Genomic DNA, 21,624 nt, shown 5'->3' on the forward strand with positions numbered 1-21,624 from the left:
ATTAAAAATCAGCATTTTTAATATTAAAACAGTGCTAATGTTAACAAAATGACAGAAAAAACCCCAGGGTACGGTCTACAGGGAAACCCATTCTGACCCCCCACAGACACACCTGACTGGGCCCCAGTCCTGGGTACCCCGGTCTCTCTCTCACACACACACCCATCCGTGGAGAGGCTGGGGAGAGGGACGTGCTAGCCCAGGAGCAAGTACCAAAATAGTTTCAGGAATGACCAGTCCAGGCGCTAGAAAAATACTCTTTGCAAAAGGAGAATGGAAGGACAGTGCCCGCAGCGGCAGGTGGCACGGGCTGCCAGCCCCAGCTGTCCTCCCGTGGCACCTGGCCTCCAGCGGCCTGTAGGAGCTAACAGTCCAAATCCACCTGAGTTCCAGGCCCACGCTCGGGGCTGCCCTGTGGCCGTGGCTGGCAGGTGCCCTGGAGCCCCCAGGTGAGGAGGTATAGGTAGGTCTACGTGGAGGGTTGGAAGGAGCCAGGCGTCCTGGGTCCCAGGTCCAAGCAAGGCAGGTGCGTGGCCAGGTGGTCCTGACCTTCCTGGTAGAGAGAGAGAGAAGGATCAGGGGAAGGACAGGTGGGGGCCAAAAGGGGCAGGTGACCTCACTACTCAGGGGCTAAACTCAACTTCCTCCAGGGCAGGCAAGAGGGCCGCCCACCCAACTGGGGCAAAGGCCCTGCAGTAGCAGCTTGAGGAAGGCTAGCCAAACCTCTGAGTACTGACCACATCCAGCCCAGTAAGGCCAGACTGTCCCCAGCAAGAGACAGCTGTGGTGTCTGTGCCTGGCTGTGTGGGTGGGGCCCCAGGGAGGAAACAGGTCAGGCAGACGTAGTGGCCGCAGATCTGGAGAGGGGGCCAGAGACTTGGGAGGGACGGCCTGTCGGGCCCCCCTCAAAGATCTCATCTGCCGAAATGTGCTGGCCAAACCAGCCCCAGCACCCTCGGGTCACCCCCTCTTGCTCCAAACACCACCTATGACACCCAGGGGCTAATGGGCTGGCGCTGTTTTATAGTAATCTATGACAGTCGTGTCTGTGTGGGCCCCGAAAGCCCCCGCCAACACACCCATGGGAGCAGCTTGGCTTCAGGGCGTACTGGCATTACAGGGGCCTGCTAGGACTTCAGGTATGAAGCCGGGGACACCCGAGGGTCGAGGCTGAGAACCAGGCAGCCCCGGGCCCCCACACTGGCAGCACCTCATTTGATCAGGACGGCACAGGCTCGAGCCTCGTCTCCCATCAGGTTCCTCAGGTTCCTCTCCGACTCCTCTGACGAGCTAGGGAGAGGGGTCAGCGGTCAGCGGTCAGGCTCTGGGGCACAGCCCGGCTCATACGCCAGGCCGGCTAGGGGAGTGGAGGGAGGGTGGGGAGCCAGGGCGGCCCCTCCTGTGAGTCCTGCCCGCCCACCTCACCCCAGGAAATCCTTCACGTCTTCCACCGTGATGTCCCCTGTTGTGTCCAGAGTGGTGTCAGCACTGGTGGCTGAGTCAACGGACATCGGAGAGAGCGTGGCCTCAGGCAGCTCCGGGGTATCTGCAGGGACAACATGATCAGGCCTCTGCTAGGGCCTTAGGGGACCCTCTGCGGGGGACCCAGTCCCAAGCCCACCCCATGGTGGGAAGTGATGATAGACCCCCTGCCTGACACAGCCTCCCCGGGCCCCCAGCCTTGGCGCAGCTGCTGCCTCCTGCAGAGAGAGGTCTGACCTCATGTCTGAGCTGACCGGTGTCCTGCCACCCTAGCCCATGCCCGGCCCCTCACCAGCTCCCTTGCTGCAGACAGGATTAGGGCTTCCGTCACGGCTCTGTGCGGCCAGGACGATGCCCGGAGTCCCATTAGCCTGGCTCAGCTTGGGTGACTGTTGGAGCCTGCAGGTGCAGAGACAGGGCCATGTTAGGGTCCCAGACAGGCACCTCAAGGCTCTTGGGGCAAACCTGACTTCCCACTTACGAGACCCGAGACCACAGCGGGGTGACAGCGGGCGGGGCGCCCCTGCTCCATGCAGTCTGGGGGTGGGGATAGCACCAGCCTGTTCAAAGGCCTCCCAGGCCTGGGCTAGCCCCACCGTGCACCTGGTGTGGGCAGCAGCGTGGGGCCAGCTGACGTCCAGAGCGCAGAGCGGCTCTGTGATGTTCCGGGCACTTAGGGAGAAACGTTCGAACTCCGACGGGGAGATCAGGTAGAAACCTGAGGTGAGAGGAGGGGCGAGCGTGCCGTCAGGAGACCTGATTCCAGCCACAGCCGCCCAGCTGGGCTCTGTCCTGCGTTCTGACGGGCCCTCCCCCGCCCGGGTCCCCCTTTCTGCTGGACAGTCCCTGGGAGTTCTCAGGACCCTCTCGGGCTCCTTGCCCCAGGAAACCTTCGCCTCACCCTGGCCGTGGCGCGTGAAGACGCAGGAGGCGATGCCACTGATGTCCTCCTTCCGGATGCAGGAGTAGTGCACCTGGGGCCTCAGGCCCGGGACCGAGAAGACGTGCACGTCCCCCAGGTTGGTCAGGCAGGCCAGGCAGGTCTCGGCATAGTCCTCACAGGCCACGCTGGCAAAGGTTGCCAGTGCCACCTTGCGCACACGGCAGCCCTCGTGGGCCGTCAGCTTGAACTTGGTCTTGGCGCTCACCTTGGGTAGTGTGAACACCTGGCAGAGGGCAGGTGCCAGTGAGCACAGCTTGGCCCTGTCCATGCCCCCTGTCCCTGCTTGGAGCCCAGCCCGCCACACGACCACCTGTCTGAATACCCTCCCACCTGAGCTGCCATCCTGACTCGACTAGAAACCTCTGCTCCCAGAGACCTCCCAGGACCCCTCCTATGAACCTGGCACACCTGTCACACTAGGTTGTAAGGGTTACATGGCTGGTGTCCCCCCAAACAATGCCAGACAGAGCCCTGAGAGGTGGTCAAGAGGCCCTGGCAGGGACTTGGAGGTGGGTGAGTCCTATAGGAACACAGCTAGCTGAAGGAGTCATCGGGGTTCTTCAGGGGCTCCGCTGCTGGCCGGGGAGGGTGGGGGGTATAGGCAAGGGGTCCAACGGGGACTCGGAGGCAGGCACCTGGAAGTCTCCGCAGTGGCTCACCTTGAACTGCTCCTCAGAGGCGATGAGCACGGCATGGCCGCCCTGCATGTCCGGTGCCTGTGCCAGGTCCTGAGAGGCCTCATAGGGCTCAGGCAGCGGGCGGCCACGCCCGTCCAGCACGGCGATGGCCACCACGGGCGCACGATGCATCAGCTGCACCTCCTTGCCCAGCACAGCCTCCACCACCCGCTCAGGCCGCTTCTCGCCGCCGGCCGCGGCCACCGGCACCTCCAGCGCATAGGCAAACACAGAGCCCGAGTTGGTGCCTGCCCACAGGGTGGGTCCGTGGTGGGCCGCTGTGGGCGACAGGCTGGTGAGGCAGGGTGCCTGCCCCGCCCTGCAGGTTCCTGCCTCCTCTGCTGACGGCCCGGGGCCCAGGGCTGCTCCCTCCGGGCCCACCTCGCTGCGCTGACCTCAGCTAGCCTTGCGACCTCAGGCACCTTCTCTACACTGCTGACCGCAATCAGAGCCTCAAATGCAACCCTCCCAGAGGCAGCAACGGCCTCCGGGCATCCCCACGGGACTCGGCACGCAGAATGAACCCTGATCGCACCGGCCGACCCATCACCCTCAGCCCTACCACCTCTGAAGTGCAGCTCCACCACAAAGCCCCTGCTCTCCATCGCCAACGCTCCCATTCGGAACAGGGCCTCACCACAGAGGTGCCTCAGGGTCCAGGCCGCGCCCCCTCGCTCCACTCCCACCCCCTTCAGTGTGTCCTCCATGCGGTGGTCAGACACGGAGCCCCAGGCCTGGGCTACAATCTGCCTGCTCTCCCTACAGGAGCTGACTCTCTGGGGAAGGCCCTTCCGTGTAAAATCAGAGCTGAAAACCCAGGAGCCCAGGTGGCCCCGAGCCGTTACTGCTGCGCACGGGGCTGAGTGAGTGACCCCAGCACAAGTCCGTGAGCAGCTCACACAACCAGCACCGAGCCCGCTGGGAAGAGCCCACGGCCCTCCTCACGCGGACTGGGGAGCACAGAACAGACACCTGGGGCTGCCACAGCCAGGCAGTGGGAAAACCCACCGGATAAAAGACCCTCAACAAATAAATAATATCAGAAGGGGGCCTCTCTCAGACCCACAGACTGACAGGGAGATGCCCTGTGTGAACTAACCGGACGCGGACCCAGCACCAACCATCGACAGGCATGTGAGGTGCGTGGAGACAGCCGCCTGTGGGCCGGTGTGCCCAAGACCGCCGGGCCAGGGCCAGCTCCACGGCTGTAGGTCGCGGCGGTCAGCCATGAAGGAGCACGCACACCGGGTCCTCAGTTAAAAACTCCGTCAGGATAAGCGAGTGCGGTGGCAGCAGCACCAGGTGAGGTAGGGGGTGTAACACTCTACTCTGTGGCTGCAGGGCTCCACGGACAAGCCTCAGCTGAACTCCTCGGTAAACCTGACCCTGTCTCCCCGCGCAGGAACCCTCGCCCCTCGGCATGGCGCCAGCGCCTCCCGGAGCCCTGTCCGTCCTTGCCGACACACTGGGTGGGCAGCCTCCAGCACACCCACCTTGAGGCCGGCAGGACCCCACCCTCCTCCCCAAACCCCGAGCTCTCGGGGCTCCGAGGTCCTGCCGGCTCCTACAGCGACCCCGCGTCGTCACAGTGATCCCCAGGGCACTGCTCCGGGGGCCGGGGCACCTGTCGTCAGCGCAGCCTGGCACGCAGCAGACACCAGACAGCTCGTTTCTGGGACAGCCAGCGGAGGCCCCTCTGCACCCCGCCCCTTCCCCGGCCTCACCGTCTCGGAGAAACGTGTCGGCGAAGTAGAGGCAGCGCACCACCCCCGAGAGGGAGTCGTCGGCCGAGCGGGGCTCGATGCGGCGCTGCACGGGCGTCATCTCCACGTCGTGGGGGCAGGCCTGCTCCGCCAGCTGCACGTTGGCCTCCTGCAGCTGGAGGAGCATGGGGCTGCAGGGCACGGCTTCCCCCGCACAGCCCAGCCCCCACGTGCCCCTCCCCAGCGCAGCCTGGCCGTCCGGGGCTCGGGGCTGCCAAGGCCGGGTGGCAGGGGAGCAGACACAGGGCTCGGTCCAGAGCCGGGCGGGCTCCACGTCCACACCACAGACTGGGCGCTGCTGCCCGCAGCCCGGCCGCCGCTCACCTTGCTGTTGGTGTTGGCAGCCCGCTTCTTGCCCGAGACGCGGCTCTTGCGAATGCGCCGGAAAGACTGGCGCAGGGACTTCTTGAGCGACTTCACCCGGGAGAGCGGCCCCTCCATGGCCAGGGAGTCGTTGGGATGAAGGGTGCACCTGGGGGCAGAGCGGTGCCGGCTGTGCAGGAGCGGCCGGGGGCTGCCGCTGGCCAGGTGCTCCCGCTGGCCGGGGCCAGCAGGACGGTGCCGGTCAGGGAGCCCCAGCCCCTCTCCCCGCCCACCACGCAGCTGGGGGACGCAGACCACACCAGCAGCACCCCATCCAGGTCGAAGCTGCCGGCCCCCTCACCACGCCAGGTCCTACAGAGGACACTGAGGTATGGCCGGGTGGGTGGGAGTGTGGAAACACGGGAGGCCCCACAGGAGGCTGGGCCAGGTGGAGGCGAGCACACCCTCACGGGGCTCTGGGCCCGTCCCACACGCACCTGGCCAGCACGGGGCTCTTGCGCTGGTAGTCGAAGAGGCCGAAGCCGTGACTGGTGCCGAAGGCCACGAGGCTCCACTCGGTGTGGAGCGTGACCGCGGTGACGGCCGCTGGCGGCAGGCACTGGACCAGCACCCGAGGCTGGAAGCCGGCGGGCCAGGGCAGGGGCCCCGTGCGCGGGCTCAGCCGCTCATGGCCCTTCCATGTGAAGCCCTCTCGGTCCTGGAGGAGGTCCACACTGGCCATACTGACCGCCTGCTCAGACGGCACATCGCTGAGTTCCAGCAGCAGCACCTGGGCCCACAAACAGCGGGGGCGTCAGCACAGAGGGTAGGGCCACCTGTCCCACATGGGCCCGCAGAGCCACGGCCAGGGAGGTCCTGCAACTGTCTCGTTACCCACTGAATACAATGCTCAGTGAATGCTATACTGTACAACAGGGCCCGCACTGAGGAAAGCACTGGTCCCCGCCCTGCTGGATTAAAGTGCCCCACTACCACCACGCCTGTCTCCCACTCAGCAGTAAGCACACAGTGAGCACCTTCTGTATACAGCGCGTGCTAGAGGAGCAGCACTGGTCCCCGCCCTGCTGGATTAAAGTGCCCCACCGCCACCACGCCTGTCTCCCACTCAGCAGTAAGCACACAGTGAGCACCTTCTGTCTACCACTCAGCAGTAAGCACACAGTGAGCACCTTCTGTATACAACACGTGCTGGAGGAACAGCACTGGTCCCCGCCCTGCTGGATTAAAGTGCCCCACCACCACCACGCCTGTCTCCCACTCAGCAGTAAGCACACAGTGAGCACCTTCTGTATACAACACGTGCTGGAGGAACAGCACTGGTCCCCGCCCTGCTGGATTAAAGTGCCCCACCGCCACCACGCCTGTCTCCCACTCAGCAGTAAGCACACAGTGAGCACCTTCTGTCTACCACTCAGCAGTAAGCACACAGTGAGCACCTTCTGTATACAACACGTGCTGGAGGAACAGCACTGGTCCCCGCCCTGCTGGATTAAAGTGCCCCACCACCACCACGCCTGTCTCCCACTCAGCAGTAAGCACACAGTGAGCACCTTCTGTATACAACACGTGCTGGAGGAGCAGCACTGGTCCCCGCCCTGCTGGATTAAAGTGCCCCACCGCCACCACGACCGTCTCCCACTCAGCAGTAAGCACACAGTGAGCACCTTCTGTATACAACACGTGCTGGAGGAGCAGCACTGGTCCCCGCCCTGCTGGATTAAAGTGCCCCATCGCCACCACGCCTGTCTCCCACTCAGCAGTAAGCACACAGTGAGCACCTTCTGTCTCCCACTCAGCAGTAAGCACACAGTGAGCACCTTCTGTATACAACGCGTGCTGGAGGAGCAGCACTGGTCCCAGCCCTGCTGGATTAAAGTGCCCCACCGCCACCACGCCTGTCTCCCACTCAGCAGTAAGCACACAGTGAGCACCTTCTGTATACAACACGTGCTGGAGGAGCAGCACTGGTCCCCGCCCTGCTGGATTAAAGTGCCCCATCGCCACCACGCCTGTCTCCCACTCAGCAGTAAGCACATAGTGAGCACCTTCTGTATACAGCGCGTGCTGGAGGAACAGCACTGGTCCCCACCCTGCTGGATTAAAGTGCCCCACCGCCACCACGCCTGTCTCACACTCAGCAGTAAGCATACAGTGAGCACCTTCTGTATACAACGCGTGCTGGAGGAGCAGCACTGGTCCCCGCCCTGCTGGATTAAAGTGCCCCATCGCCACCACGCCTGTCTCCCACTCAGCAGTAAGCACACAGTGAGCACCTTCTGTCTCCCACTCAGCAGTAAGCACACAGTGAGCACCTTCTGTATACAGCGCGTGCTGGAGGAACAGCACTGGTCCCCGCCCTGCTGGATTAAAGTGCCCCACCGCCACCACGCCCGTCTCCCACTCAGCAGTAAGCACACAGTGAGCACCTTCTGTCTCCCACTCAGCAGTAAGCACACAGTGAGCACCTTCTGTATACAACGCGTGCTGGAGGAGCAGCACTGGTCCCAGCCCTGCTGGATTAAAGTGCCCCACCGCCACCACGCCTGTCTCCCACTCAGCAGTAAGCACACAGTGAGCACCTTCTGTATACAACACGTGCTGGAGGAGCAGCACTGGTCCCCGCCTTGCTGGATTAAAGTGCCCCATCGCCACCACGCCTGTCTCCCACTCAGCAGTAAGCACATAGTGAGCACCTTCTGTATACAGCGCGTGCTGGAGGAACAGCACTGGTCCCCACCCTGCTGGATTAAAGTGCCCCACCGCCACCACGCCTGTCTCACACTCAGCAGTAAGCATACAGTGAGCACCTTCTGTATACAACGCGTGCTGGAGGAGCAGCACTGGTCCCCGCCCTGCTGGATTAAAGTGCCCCATCGCCACCACGCCTGTCTCCCACTCAGCAGTAAGCACACAGTGAGCACCTTCTGTCTCCCACTCAGCAGTAAGCACACAGTGAGCACCTTCTGTATACAACGCGTGCTGGAGGAACAGCACTGGTCCCCACCCTGCTGGATTAAAGTGCCCCACCGCCACCACGCCCGTCTCCCACTCAGCAGTAAGCACACAGTGAGCACCTTCTGTATACAACACGTGCTGGAGGAGCAGCACTGGTCCCCGCCCTGCTGGATTAAAGTGCCCCACCGCCACCACGCCCGTCTCCCACTCAGCAGTAAGCACACAGTGAGCACCTTCTGTCTCCCACTCAGCAGTAAGCACACAGTGAGCACCTTCTGTATACAACGCGTGCTGGAGGAGCAGCACTGGTCCCCGCCCTGCTGGATTAAAGTGCCCCATCGCCACCACGCCTGTCTCCCACTCAGCAGTAAGCACACAGTGAGCACCTTCTGTATACAACACGTGCTGGAGGAGCAGCACTGGTCCCCGCCCTGCTGGATTAAAGTGCCCCATCGCCACCACGCCCGTCTCCCACTCAGCAGTAAGCACACAGTGAGCACCTTCTGTATACAACGCGTGCTGGAGGAGCAGCACTGGTCCCCGCCCTGCTGGATTAAAGTGCCCCATCGCCACCACGACCGTCTCCCACTCAGCAGTAAGCACACACTGAGCACCTTCTGTATACAACACGTGCTGGAGGAGCAGCACTGGTCCCCGCCCTGCTGGATTAAAGTGCCCCACCGCCACCACGCCCGTCTCCCACTCAGCAGTAAGCACACAGTGAGCACCTTCTGTATACAGCGCGTGCTGGAGGAACAGCACTGGTCCCCGCCCTGCTGGATTAAAGTGCCCCACCACCACGCCCGTCTCCCACTCAGCAGTAAGCACACAGTGAGCACCTTCTGTATATAGCACGTGCTGGAGGAGCAGCACTGGTCCCCGCCCTGCTGGATTAAAGTGCCCCATCGCCACCACGCCTGTCTCCCACTCAGCAGTAAGCACACAGTGAGCACCTTCTGTATACAACGCGTGCTGGAGGAGCAGCACTGGTCCCCGCCCTGCTGGATTAAAGTGCCCCATCGCCACCACGCCTGTCTCCCACTCAGCAGTAAGCACACAGTGAGCACCTTCTGTATACAACACGTGCTGGAGGAGCAGCACTGGTCCCCGCCCTGCTGGATTAAAGTGCCCCATCGCCACCACGCCTGTCTCCCACTCAGCAGTAAGCACACAGTGAGCACCTTCTGTATACAACACGTGCTGGAGGAACAGCACTGGTCCCCGCCCTGCTGGATTAAAGTGCCGCACCGCCACCACGCCTGTCTCCCACTCAGCAGTAAGCACACAGTGAGCACCTTCTGTCTCCCACTCAGCAGTAAGCACACAGTGAGCACCTTCTGTATACAGCGCGTGCTGGAGGAACAGCTCTGGTCCCCGCCCTGCTGGATTAAAGTGCCCCATCGCCACCACGCCTGTCTCCCACTCAGCAGTAAGCACACAGTGAGCACCTTCTGTCTCCCACTCAGCAGTAAGCACACAGTGAGCACCTTCTGTATACAACGCGTGCTGGAGGAACAGCACTGGTCCCCGCCCTGCTGGATTAAAGTGCCCCATCGCCACCACGCCCGTCTCCCACTCAGCAGTAAGCACACAGTGAGCACCTTCTGTCTCCCACTCAGCAGTAAGCACACAGTGAGCACCTTCTGTCTCCCACTCAGCAGTAAGCACACAGTGAGCACCTTCTGTCTCCCACTCAGCAGTAAGCACACAGTGAGCACCTTCTGTCTCCCACTCAGCAGTAAGCACACAGTGAGCACCTTCTGTCTCCCACTCAGCAGTAAGCACACAGTGAGCACCTTCTGTCTCCCACTCAGCAGTAAGCACACAGTGAGCACCTTCTGTCTCCCACTCAGCAGTAAGCACACAGTGAGCACCTTCTGTCTCCCACTCAGCAGTAAGCACACAGTGAGCACCTTCTGTCTCCCACTCAGCAGTAAGCACACAGTGAGCACCTTCTGTATACAGCGCGTGCTGGAGGAGCAGCACTGACCAGGACCACTGGTCCCGCCCTCCCACAGCTCATCTAGTGTCTGTGCTCCTGCCCTGGCCCGAAGCCTGCAGGGCTCCCTACAGCTAGAGCTTGGACTGACGGCCCCGACAACAGGCCCCCCGCCCAGGCCCCCCCCCCCCCGGCTGACCGCACCTCAGCCGCCCATCCTGGGGCCCCCTCCACACCGCTGGTCTTTCACCCACTGGTCTCTTACCACTTCACTGGACCTTCCCGTTCGTGCCCACCTCTTCCGTAAACCCCCCAGCCCTGGGGACACTGCAGGCTCACCTGGCCTGCGGTGCCGGCCACCACCATCTGGGCTGTGTACTTGCAGAGGGCCACCTTCTGCACCCCGAGCCGGGGGTCATCGCTGTAGGGGTCAAAGCAGCCCACCTGGGGAGGGGGACGCAGTGGTGACACAGGGCGGAGCCAGGACCGGGCTGCTCGGGGGAGGGGAGGGCCCCACCTTGCGGAAGGGCGGCCAGTCGTCCTCGGCAGCCCGGGCCAGGCTGTCGGGTGGTGACACAGGGCGGAGCCAGGACCGGGCTGCTCAGGGGAGGGGAGGGCCCCACCTTGCGGAAGGGTGGCCAGTCGTCCTCGGCAGCTCGGGCCAGGCTGTCCGCGTGTTCGCAGTCCGTCTGGAAGAGGCCGGCGGTGCTCAGCTTGTAGAGTGGCCGCAGCGCCACCCCAGAGGCGTCCCAGAACCGCACGGTGCCGTCCTCGTGGCTGCAGGGAGGACAGAGGCCCACGCCAGGTCCCTGACCATTCCCCTGTCCTCCCCCAGTGACCACTTACTGAGCACCTACTGCGTAAGCCAAACGCTGACCAACGCCTCTGTACACAGCAAATGGGAAGCTCCTACTGACCAGGACAAAGACATACCGAGAGCCTACTGTGTGTCACGCCACACGCACCTGGCCCTCAACAAGGGGAGGGTGGAAGTGGTCAGCAGTGTGGTGACAGGAAGTGGAACAGAGGGCATTTCGGGGAACAGAGGACTCAGGGGTTCTTCCCCCGCTGGGTCACACAGAGAAGGTGATCGGGAGACATGGCCACAGAGCAGAGGCACCCGGGGGCACAGGCAGCAGCAGGGGACGGTGGGAGGGGCAGGCCAATCTGGGTGCAGGCTCTGCTGGGAACCCCGGCGGAGACGCAGCAGGAGTGCGGAGACGGACAGGAAGCTGCAGCGGCCCGGAAGGCCACAGTCCACAGCTTTCCAGCAGGAGAGGGGACGCAGAGTCAGAGGCCCAGGGATCCCAGCACAGGCAGGCAGCGGGGGCAGAGCAGGAAGTCGGGCCTGAGTCACCGGGCACGTCAGCACCCGCACGGCCAGGCCGAGCCCTCCAGCACCTGGCTGGGCAGCCCAGCGATTCCGGTCCCGGGGCAGGCGAGGTGGGTGGAGCCCAAGGCCAGGCCAGCAGGCAGGGCAGGGCGGGCTGACCCAGGGTCTAGCAGAGCTGCAATCCCAACCCACCCTCCTGGAGGGGGGATCAACAGGGGCTGGGCTAAGTCACTGGGCCGATCAGCACCGTGGCCCAGACTGAGCTCTCCTGCACCTGCACGGAATGTACCCAGCCCCACACACACACACACACACACGTCACAACTGTGCTTGGCCACAGGCCTCCAGGGTCTGACTTACCCAGTCAGCAGCAGCCCTCGCTGAGACGGCTCCTGGGCCAGGTTCCGGCCTCCGGTGATGGGCCAGCTCTGAGAGGAGGAGGCAGAGATGTCAGTGGACAGGCAGGACAAACATCTTCTCCCTCCCACCCTAAGCATCAAGAACCCAAACTGCTCTTTGAGTCCCAATGTCCAGCTGCCCCACTCCCACCTCCGGGCCTGTGCTTGGGCAGTGCCCTCCCCCAGGCCCCACCCTGAAGGACAGCCAGGCACACACCGAGGCGCTGGGGGCCGGCTGGGGGCTCTGCTGCTCGCCAGCGCTCAGGATGCGGGCCCACAGCTTGGCAGGGACGTTGGCCACGTGGGCGGAGCAGGTGATGGCCGAGGAGTGCAGTGGGGCCAGGTACGGAGCGGGCACCACTGGCCAGCCAGGGGTCTGCAGGTCGAGCACCACCAGCTCCTCCTCCAGCAGCACAGCCAGGGCCCGGGGCTCGTCGAACCCTGTGGGGCGGGAGCAGGGTGAGCAGCGCAGCCCCAGGCCGCACGGGCGCAGGGGGGAGGGGAACACACCTTCCTCAGGGCGCGTGCTGTGCACTGTGAAGAAATCAATGACGCGCGAGGTGAAGTCCAGCGTCACCAGGGTCTCCGCCCGGAGCACACTCACACAGTGGCGGTCACCGTAGCTGGCACGGGGCATGCCGCCACTGAAGATGATAAAATGGCCCCTACACAGGGACAGGAGAGCCATGTGAGCCACCTGCACTTGGAGCACACACTGCTAGACCCAGGGTGACCGTCATAGGACACCTCTGCACCCACAGCCCTGACCCACATCTGAGGCCCAGCCCCCCACCTACCCGGATTCACAGCTGCGCCACAGAATCTTGTTGATGGCTTTGCAGGGAAAGGGGCCTAGAAGGACGGAACAGCTCAGGCTCAGCGGCCCACTGGGACCAGAGCAGCCCCAGGTCGCATTTCTGGCCCTTTCTCCCATCCTGCCCACATCACTCCCTGCCTCAAAGCTGTTTCCTGCCTCCCCAAGAGAGGGCCCACTGCCCCTGACCATACGCCCCCCCCCACCCGGGGAGAGGAGACTCACTCTTGCAGATCCTGCTTGGTGCTGCCACCTTCCACGAGGCCACCTGGGTGCCCCCAGAGGCCCGGCGGGCATGAGTGCCTAGGCTTGGGATCACCCGTCAAAACCCCGTGCTCAGCAGGCTCATCTGGTTTGAGCAAAGCTCCCCAGCTTGGACCCAAGGTCGCTGGCTCAAGCAAGGGGTTACTCGGTCTGCTGAAGGCCCGCGGTCAAGGCACATATGAGAGAGCAATCAATGAACAACTAAGGTGCCACAACAAAAAATTGATGCTTCTCGTCTCTCTCCATTCCTGTCTGTCTGTCCCTATCTATCTATCCCTATCTTTGATTCTCTGTCTCTGTCAAAAAAAAAAACCCAACAAACCCATGCTCAGACGGCGAGGCCGCCCTCGGCCGACCCAGCACTCACCGTAGGGCATGGTGGCCAGCGTGGGCTGCATCACCGGGGAGCTGCCCGTGTCCACTGACCAGACGGCGTAGCTGCCGTCGCTGTGGGAGCTGACCAGTGTGCGGCCGCTGCGCTCCCAGCACACGCTCTCCAGCTGCTGCAGAACGGGGCAGACGGGCGTGACGAGGACGCCGTGAGCACAGGGCCCTGGACGTGGGCACCACACTCCCCCACAGACCTGGTTCCCCAGGAAGACGCGGTCCACACACTGCGTGGCCTGGTTCCAGATGACCAGCAAGCCCCTGCTGTAGCCGATGAGGATCTTGGTGGGGTCCTGCAGGTGTCCCTGCAGGGACTCCACGGGGCCCAGGGCCTTGCCGCTCCGGTAGTCATCTGGCAAACTGCAGAGCAAGGACAGGTGAGCAGGCAGGAGCGCTGCCCAGGCCCAGAGTGGGGGTGGGGAGCCCACCTGCCCCTCACCTTCGCAGAACTTCGTCGGGGCCGAGGGTCTGACCCTCAATCAGCAGCAAGGTAGAGATATCCAGGAAGAAGACGCTGCCGGCCTCGGTGCCCAGGGCGGCCACGCTGCCCGCACCCACCAGCAGGACCACTGTGACATGGGCCAGGGTCGGTGGGCCACTATGGGGGACAAGGGGAGGTGGGTAAGGACAGGGTCCGTCCACCTGCTCCGGAGGGGCACAGAGGGCACTGACGAGCCTCTACTGCCACTCGTTATGGCCCCTCCACACTCACTGTTACCCGGACAAACCAGGAAGGCAATGGTGGCAGCGTTGTAATTAACTCGCTCAGTTATCCATGAGGGTGTCAGCGGAGAGAAGGATAAATACAGGTTCCCCAGGTCTTGGAGGTGGGTTCCCAAGCGCCTCCCAACCACGAGGAGGGAGAGGCAGGAACCAGGCTGCGCCTCGGGCCAGGCCCAGGAGGCCCGGGACACACAGCTCTCCTGAGCCCGACCCAGGAGCCTCACCAGCCCTCTGGGTGCCTCTCTGACTCTGCAGGACAGCCGAGTAATTCACCCCGGACTAGGGCTGGAGACAGCCATCACCCAGCCCTCAGCTGGAGCAGTACAAGCCTCTCACTGAGCCGGAAACAGGCATATTGTAGCAGGAAGCACTCACCCACCCTGGACAGTTCAGCAAAGGCCAGCAGGGCCAGGGACCACAAGGTCCCTTACGCTCTCACCCGCCAGGAGTGAGAAGCTGGGGACACAGTGCACTCTCACATCCTGCGTCCCCAGGTGTTCCAGCGATTCCGCAGCACACAGCCCACCTTGCTCACCTCGAGCTCGGCTGGAACTTTCCTGCTAACACCCGCCAAGTCCACGCAGCCCATCTCCGCGATGCAGGGTCCAGATGCCATCTCTGGGACCCAGGCTAAGCTCAAGGTACCCCACCACCCTGAGCCCCAGCCCCTCAGCAGCTTCCTGTCACCGCCTTCGCAAGGCAGGCTCCCCATGCCCTGCGGCTGGTCCCTGGCCACGTTCACCAGTACCTGGCGCCGTCGAAGCCCAGCCGATTGGGCAGCTGGAAGCTGAGTGCTTCCTGCAGGCGGGCGCAGCCGTCGTGGTGGACGACCTCCCAGAGGTGCAGGCTACTGTCGTCCAGCAGGGTCAGAAGGCGGCCCTGTGGACACACACGGAGACCGAGACTGAGCCAGGAAGCCTGGGCGGTGGGGGCTCTGGGGCCCAGGAGTCAGGAGCGGAGGCCCACCTGTCCGGGCAGGAAGTGCATCTGGGTGACTGTGGCCACGTCTCGGTGCAGGCCCGTGAATTCCACGCCAGGTGCGCCGTAACTGAGGGCAGCGGGTCAAGGCAGAGAGCAGCAGACACAGGTGGAGAGGCCCAACTTTCCTCCTTCTCCAGGACCGTCCCGACGGGTCCCAGACACAGGTGGAGAGGCCTAACTTTCCTCCTTCTCCAGGACCGTCCCGACGGGTCCCAGACACAGGTGGAGAGGTCCAACTTTCCTCCTTCTCCAGGACCGTCCTGACGGGTCCCAGACACAGGTGGAGAGGCCTAACTTTCCTCCTTCTCTAGGACCGTCCTGACGGGTCCCAGACACAGGTGGAGAGGCCTAACTTTCCTCCTTCTCCAGGACCGTCCCGACGGGTCCCAGACACAGGTGGAGAGGCCTAACTTTCCTCCTTCTCCAGGACCGTCCCGACGGGTCCCAGACACAGGTGGAGAGGCCTAACTTTCCTCCTTCTCCAGGACCGTCCTGACGGGTCCCAGACACAGGTGGAGAGGCCTAACTTTCCTCCTTCTCCAGGACCGTCCCGACGGGTCCCAGACACAGGTGGAGAGGCCTAACTTTCCTCCTTCTCCAGGACCGTCCTGACGGGTCCCAGCCAGGCCAGTCTGTCCAGGAGCCCTCCAAAGTCCAGGGGGGCTCCCTCCTGGAAGAAGCACTGGCCTGCACCCCCAAATTACCCTCAAACACGGGATGTAGGCTCCACTCAGCTCCTGTAAATCATGCTACGCTACGACCTTCACGTCTTCATCTATAAAGTGGGGCAGTGACTTCTACATCGTAAGGCTGACACCAGGCAACTGAGAATAAAGACACACTCAGCGCGCCTGGCCCAGGCCTGACACAGGACCAGGGCTCCACTCATGGCAGCCTCTCATGCACTGTGTGCACCAGAGCGCCCCACCGGCCAGGTCACACAGGCAGGGATGTCAAGCTAGGCCTGGGCAGGGAAGCCCAAGGCAGAGGAGAGTCCAGGCTGCCTCTTCCCACAGCTTTAGGCCAAACTCCAGCCATTGGCAAGGAAACCAACTTCCCTTTGGGGTGGACGGATGGGCAGGCGGGCAGCCAGCAGCCCCATGAAGACAGAGGAGAGGCCAATGCCTGTCCGTGTTACAAACCGGCACACAGAGGCTTAGATGGGTTGGAAGACCTGCTTCCAATGCCTGGTGTTGGTACCCGAGTCCCAGCAACTAGAGGTCTGACAGTGGACAGGCAGGGCCTAGGGGCCCCGGAGGGAGGGGTCAGCCACGTTGCCTAGGACCAGCGCAGGAGCCAGGCCGTTGCTTGGAGCTGGAGTTGGGAGTCCCTGCAGGACTTGGGAGAACACAGAAGAGGGGACAAAGGGGGGGGGGGGAGTGCTAGGCAGGAACCAGAGTTGCCAAGGAGACGAGACGGGGTGGCTCTTGTGTCCACAGCTTTCGTCTCAAGCCTCAGTTTCCCAGCCCAGGGTGGTGTGGGGGAAGGGGGAGAGCTCTAGTCTGAGGCTCTCCTAGTCCATACAACAGGTTCCTTGAAAGCAAAGGAGTCGGTGCAAGAAGGACCAGGAGAGCCAGCTCACGAGACTAACAGACGCATGGCGCAGGGCGCTAGGGAACACCACCTGCAGGAACACAGCACACACGGGGGGGAGGGGGGGGGGGCAGGACAGCACCTCAGGGGGGGCAGCAGGTCAACAATGGGGGAGGGCGGGGAATCTGGTCCAGCCACACCCCTTGGTGCAGGCAAGCTTGCCACCTGCAAGCCCAGATGCCCAGCCCTCCAGCCCTGCCTAGCCAGGGAACCAACCCTTCCCCTCCCCTCCTCCACAGGCATTTTATCATTTTGTGCCACACAGTGTCCCTGACCAGAATACTGAGACCCAGAGGGTCACATGGGGAGGGCTGGAAGTGGGCGCCACACCAAGCAGTGGCCGGACACCCTTCACCTCTGCTTCTGAGTGAGGGGCTTCCCTGCAGCAGTGGAGGTGGGCTGCTCCATGCCAGGGAAGAAGGCCTTCAGCTGTCTGTGCGCCCCCACCCCAGGCTTCCAGGGAAAATGACCGCTTTGTGCAGCACACACAGCCCATTGTGCGACCGCCAGCATCCAGGTGGGGGCAGAGCTGCACTCGCCAAGCCGAGCCTGGCACTGCCCCCAGCCCCTCGGCCGAACACGTCTCACACTCGTACACGTACGTGTTCCCGGTCACAAGGGAAAGGCCCACTGTGAGACCCTGGCCCAACCACCAGCCTTGACAGCCCTAGCCACCCTTGTCACAGTTGCTGGGACAATCGCAAGGTCACCTAGGTAACTGGCTGGCTGAAATGTGGCGAGGGGCAGCTGTGGTCACTGCAAGCTGAGACCCCCCACACCCCCTCCACGATCTCTGAGGAGGTCTCTCAGGGCAGAAGTGGCACGGCCGGGCCCGGCCCTGTCCAGCAGCCCAGCACACAGGGAGCTGCCCGTGGGTGGTCCTCAGCACCGGGCGCAGCGTCCCACAAAGGATACATCTTGACGGCCCCGGACCTGGTGCCGATGGCCATGATGCGGAGCTCGGGGTCGAAGGCCAGGGCGCTGGGCTGGTTGGGGAAACCATGCTCCACCGTCTGTGGAGAAGGGGACGGCACTGGCACAGGCCCGGCTGCCCCGGAGGCCACCCCCCACACCCTTCAGGCTCTGCCAGTCTGTACAGCAGAGCGTAGGTGGGTCCACCTGTGCTCTAACCGTGCCCTCAACTGTGAGACGGGCAGTCACATCTCCAGTTGGTGTGAAGAGTCTGAGCCCCTGGGCCCTGGCCACACCCGTGCCCCTCAACACCTCGATGTGCGCAGGGCTCTCTACAAACAGGAAGAACCAGGTGCAGTAGCGGAGCCCACCTGCCCCGGGGTCAGGGTTCTGCGCCCCATTCCCAGAGGCACAGACTGAAGCCTGGTGATGCGCCATGCTGTCTGGGGTCCCACATGAAGTCAGGGCCCTCCCCAAACACAGGCCCCACGGGGAGGTCAGAGGCCAACACCCAAGGCTGTCTGTCTAGGCAGAGGCTCTTGACACTCTCCGCCAACCTCGAGTCAGAGACAAGGAGCCCGAGGCAGAGAGCTTGCCGCCCAGTCCCTGAAGGTGCCACCCACCTCCCAGCCTGGGATTCCCCAGCTGGAAATCAAGCAGCATGGTGTCCCCCCCCCACCCCCGTTGTGGAGGCGACGGTGTGAAGGGACCTGGGCACCGGGTGCTATTCACCGAATGGCTTCCACCTGGTCCTCTGCACCTGGCAAGGCCAGTCCCAGCCCCACCCGCCCAGCTCGCGCTTTCCTCCACTGCCCACCCACTTAAAAGGGTCATACCACCTGAGACCTAGCTTGGGGCGCCCCTCCCCGGAAAACCTACACCCCAACCCCATGTGCTCAACACCAATGTAGGGTGCCACCTGTGGGCCACAAGTGCTTCCTGACCACTGCCTCAACAAGACGCACCTTCTGTAAGACATCCTGACCCCCAGGCCTGTCACCCCAGCCCCCCACCCATCCAGGCAGGGACTGTCCCTCTGGACTGCTGGCTTGGCCTTGGACTAGGGTCAAGCTCTGGGTCAAAGCCAAGTCGTCACATCTGGCCCCTGTCCTTCTTCCACAGCTCACTTGACTCCAAGCCCAGTGGCCTTCTGACCTCTCCTAATTTTCTGGGCAGGTTCCTGCCTCAGGGCCTTTGTATCTGCTATCCCTCCATCTAGAACATGCTCCACCCAGCACTCCCCATGGAAGGCTTCTGCCTATCAGGTCTCCGTTCAGGAATCAACTCTTCAGAGGACTCCAAGCCTCCCTGGCTATGGCGGCCATGCCCACCACAAGCTCTCGGCCCTCACGCTACTTTATCTTATCCATAGTACTGGCCACCATCCAAACTGCTGCGTATTATTATTATTTTTTTAAGATTCTTTTATTTATTCATTTTAGAGAGAAGAGAAAGGGAAAAGGGTGGGAGCAGGAAGCATCAACTCCCATATGTGCCTTGACCAGGCAAGCCCAGGGTTTCGAACCAGCAACCTCAGCGTTCCAAATCGATGCTTTATCCACTGTGCCACCACATGTCAGGCCTGCGTATTATACTTTTTTGTTTCGGTTTTTCACTCTTCCCCACTATGACATCTGCCCCCCCCAGTGAAGAGGCATTGGACACTTTTGATCACTGCAGTGTCCCCAGAACCTAGAATTCACACACAGTAGGAGCTCAGTATTTGCAGGCACAGAGTGGACACCCCACAGGCAACCTGTAGACAGGGTTGGGGTGCAGACCCAAGACTGAGTACAAAGTTATTGTTTGCCACCGAACCCCCCCCCCCCAACTAGGGCACCTGGGGTCCATTCTTTTTTAAATTTTATTTTGGGGTCTATTCTCTGGTGATCACCTACGACCCCCTCTGGTGAGCAAACCTTTTGCCCCAGATCACTCCCCTCCCACCACTGCCTCACTCTCCTCAGTGGGGAGCCCTCACCTTTTGTCAAACCAAGCCCAGCAGGGGCAGCCAAGCCTCCAGACCTCCCCACCATCTGTCACAGGCCCCCACTTCACACCCTAAGTAGCTGGCTGAGAAGGTGACACCTCAGCCCAGTCCTACCCCACCATCCTTCCTCACCTCACAGGGGATCACCCTCTTAGCCACCAGCAAGGGAAGGGGCCCCCCGGAAGCACCCTCCCTTTAGGCCCTGCAGGCTGCTGGCAGGTTCCCGGTGACCAACTGAGTCTGAGAGTCCGGGCAGCAGCCCGCCACCACCTCGGAAAACCTGCGTGCCTCAAGCAACGTCCCAGTGCCTCAGCCACCCCAGACCTTCCTCCTGGACAAGAGTCTCCTCTTGGACCAGAGCAGCCCCTCCGAGCTCAAGTCAAATCCCTACCAACAAGGGAAAGGAAGGATACAGTGCCCCAGCTCCACCTGCGACTTTGGGCAAGTCATCACCTCTCTCTGAACCTCAACTTTCTCACCTGCATCACCGGGATTTAACAACTGAGACCCCCAGGAGCGGTGAGGCGCTGTGCAGAGGGCTTGGAGGCTAGAACTGACCGTCCCGGGAGGAGTGTGAGCCAGGGGCACCCTGGGGCTCTGGCTGCTGACCACACTCAGCGCCCAGGAAGGCAGGGGCTGTTCTGGTCCTACCCAGGGAGACGACCGAGAGGCAGCCCTCCACCCCCACCTCTGTCTGGGCGGCATGGTCCTGATGGACACAGGAGGCCAGAGCCCACAGCAGGGAGGAAAGTGGACCCACTTCAAGGGAAACTGAGGCCCCACACGGACAGGCGTCTCTCCGGGAGTCCCCTCCCCCGCCCCCGCAGGGCAGGGCAGAGAGCAGGGCAGAGCCAGGCCGGGTGTAAAGCCCTGGGGGAGGCAGGAGAGGAACAGGAAGGGATCTCCCAGCCCCACCGCCCCACATCTGCCTCCTCTCTGCTCAGCCCTCCGGGGGAGAGGAAGCAAAGCCAACCCCAGACCGAGGCTGCCTCCCAGGGCGGAGGGGGTGCGGACGAGCCCCCCCAGAAAGCGATGACAAGAGCGAGCGAGAGGCAGGCAGGAAGACACAGGCACAGAGACTCCAGAGACGCGGCAGAGACAGAGACAACGAGGCAGAGAGACACCGAGGGGCTGCACGGAGACACATGGGGACACACGGGACAGGGCAGCGCCGCCGCTCCCCAGGCGCACGGGCCGAGCCTCAGGCGGGGCGGCGGCCCCGGCCCCGAGCGCGGGACAGGGACCCAGGGAGGCGGCTCTGCAGAGACCCGGAGAGACGGGGCCGGCGCGGCCCGCGGACACCCCGAGAGGCAGGCCCGGCCGGTCGGCGGGGGACCCCGAGCCCCCGGCGGGGCCGAGACGCGCCCGGCCCCCGCGCCGCTCCCCCGCCCCCCGGGCCCGACGTGGCTCCGGCCCGCGGCCCCCGACCCCGGCCCCCAACCCCGGCCCGCACCCTCCCGCCCGGCCCGGGCCGCCGCCGCCGCCGCCGCACCTTGTTGAAGGCGAAAAGCTCCTGCTTGAGCTTCTCGCGCTGCGGGTCCGCGCCCTGACGCCGGAACCGAAACTTCATCATCTTGCGTCCGACTCCCGCCGCCGCCTCCGCCTCCGCCCGCAGGATGCGCCGCACGACCCCGCCGGTCCCGAGGCGCAGGCGGGGCTCCAGGAGGTGCGCCAGGCGGCCCGGGCGCGGGCGAGTGGGGCGGAGCCTTCGTGGGGGCGGGGCACGGGCGCGACGGACGTCCTACCCGACCAATGGCCGTGCCCGCGCGCCGCTCGTCCCGCCCCTGCCGGCCAGACAATGGGAGAACACAGGGTCGGTCCCGATGCTCCGCCAGGCTTGCGAAGGGACGCCCGCGGAGTTTCCGCCGCGGCGCGGGGGCTGCCGGGACTTGTAGTCCGCGAGCCACGGTCCCAGCGGGGGTTGGCTGTGACGGGCTTTTTGGAAGCGGCTGCCGCGCGCTCCCGAACCTGGAGGAAGGTTTGTTTTCCGTCTTGCAAAGATCGAGCGACGAGCATATTCGTGTAATGAGGTGGCCTTTGTCTGAAAGCCAGAAGAGTTTTTGACTGATGCAACATCCTGGTTCCCTCAGCCTCAGTTTCCCCATCTATGCCACTGGCCCAATGTTTACCAGTTCCCGGGACACCA

General features: G+C 63.2%; 1 protein-coding gene across 2 annotated transcripts; it reads right to left on the reverse strand.

The window, feature by feature from the left end:
• Positions 1–76: 76 nt before the first annotated feature.
• On the reverse strand, positions 77–21,163 carry LLGL1 (LLGL scribble cell polarity complex component 1). 2 transcript variants are annotated; one of them, XM_066365019.1, is made up of 23 exons: positions 20,971–21,163; positions 17,492–17,589; positions 14,969–15,050; positions 14,751–14,881; positions 13,719–13,877; positions 13,477–13,639; positions 13,260–13,392; positions 12,612–12,666; positions 12,325–12,479; positions 12,032–12,255; positions 11,777–11,844; positions 10,707–10,860; positions 10,423–10,527; positions 5,666–5,958; positions 5,190–5,337; positions 4,827–4,980; positions 3,085–3,380; positions 2,384–2,648; positions 2,086–2,200; positions 1,775–1,881; positions 1,426–1,546; positions 1,211–1,290; positions 77–553 (listed from the first exon to the last, which is right to left on the reverse strand). In XM_066365019.1, exons 1-22 carry the CDS (start codon positions 21,049–21,051, stop codon positions 1,212–1,214), a joined length of 3,186 nt encoding a protein of 1,061 aa, XP_066221116.1. In that variant the 5' UTR covers positions 21,052–21,163; the 3' UTR covers positions 77–553; position 1,211. The 2 variants fall into 2 exon arrangements, with proteins under 2 accessions (XP_066221116.1, XP_066221115.1); XM_066365018.1 differs by having other exon boundaries at positions 78–553; positions 13,260–13,395.
• Positions 21,164–21,624: the final 461 nt, after the last annotated feature.

Source organism: Saccopteryx leptura, chromosome 2, assembly GCF_036850995.1.
Source record: "Saccopteryx leptura isolate mSacLep1 chromosome 2, mSacLep1_pri_phased_curated, whole genome shotgun sequence".
Lineage (NCBI taxonomy): Eukaryota > Metazoa > Chordata > Mammalia > Chiroptera > Emballonuridae > Saccopteryx > Saccopteryx leptura.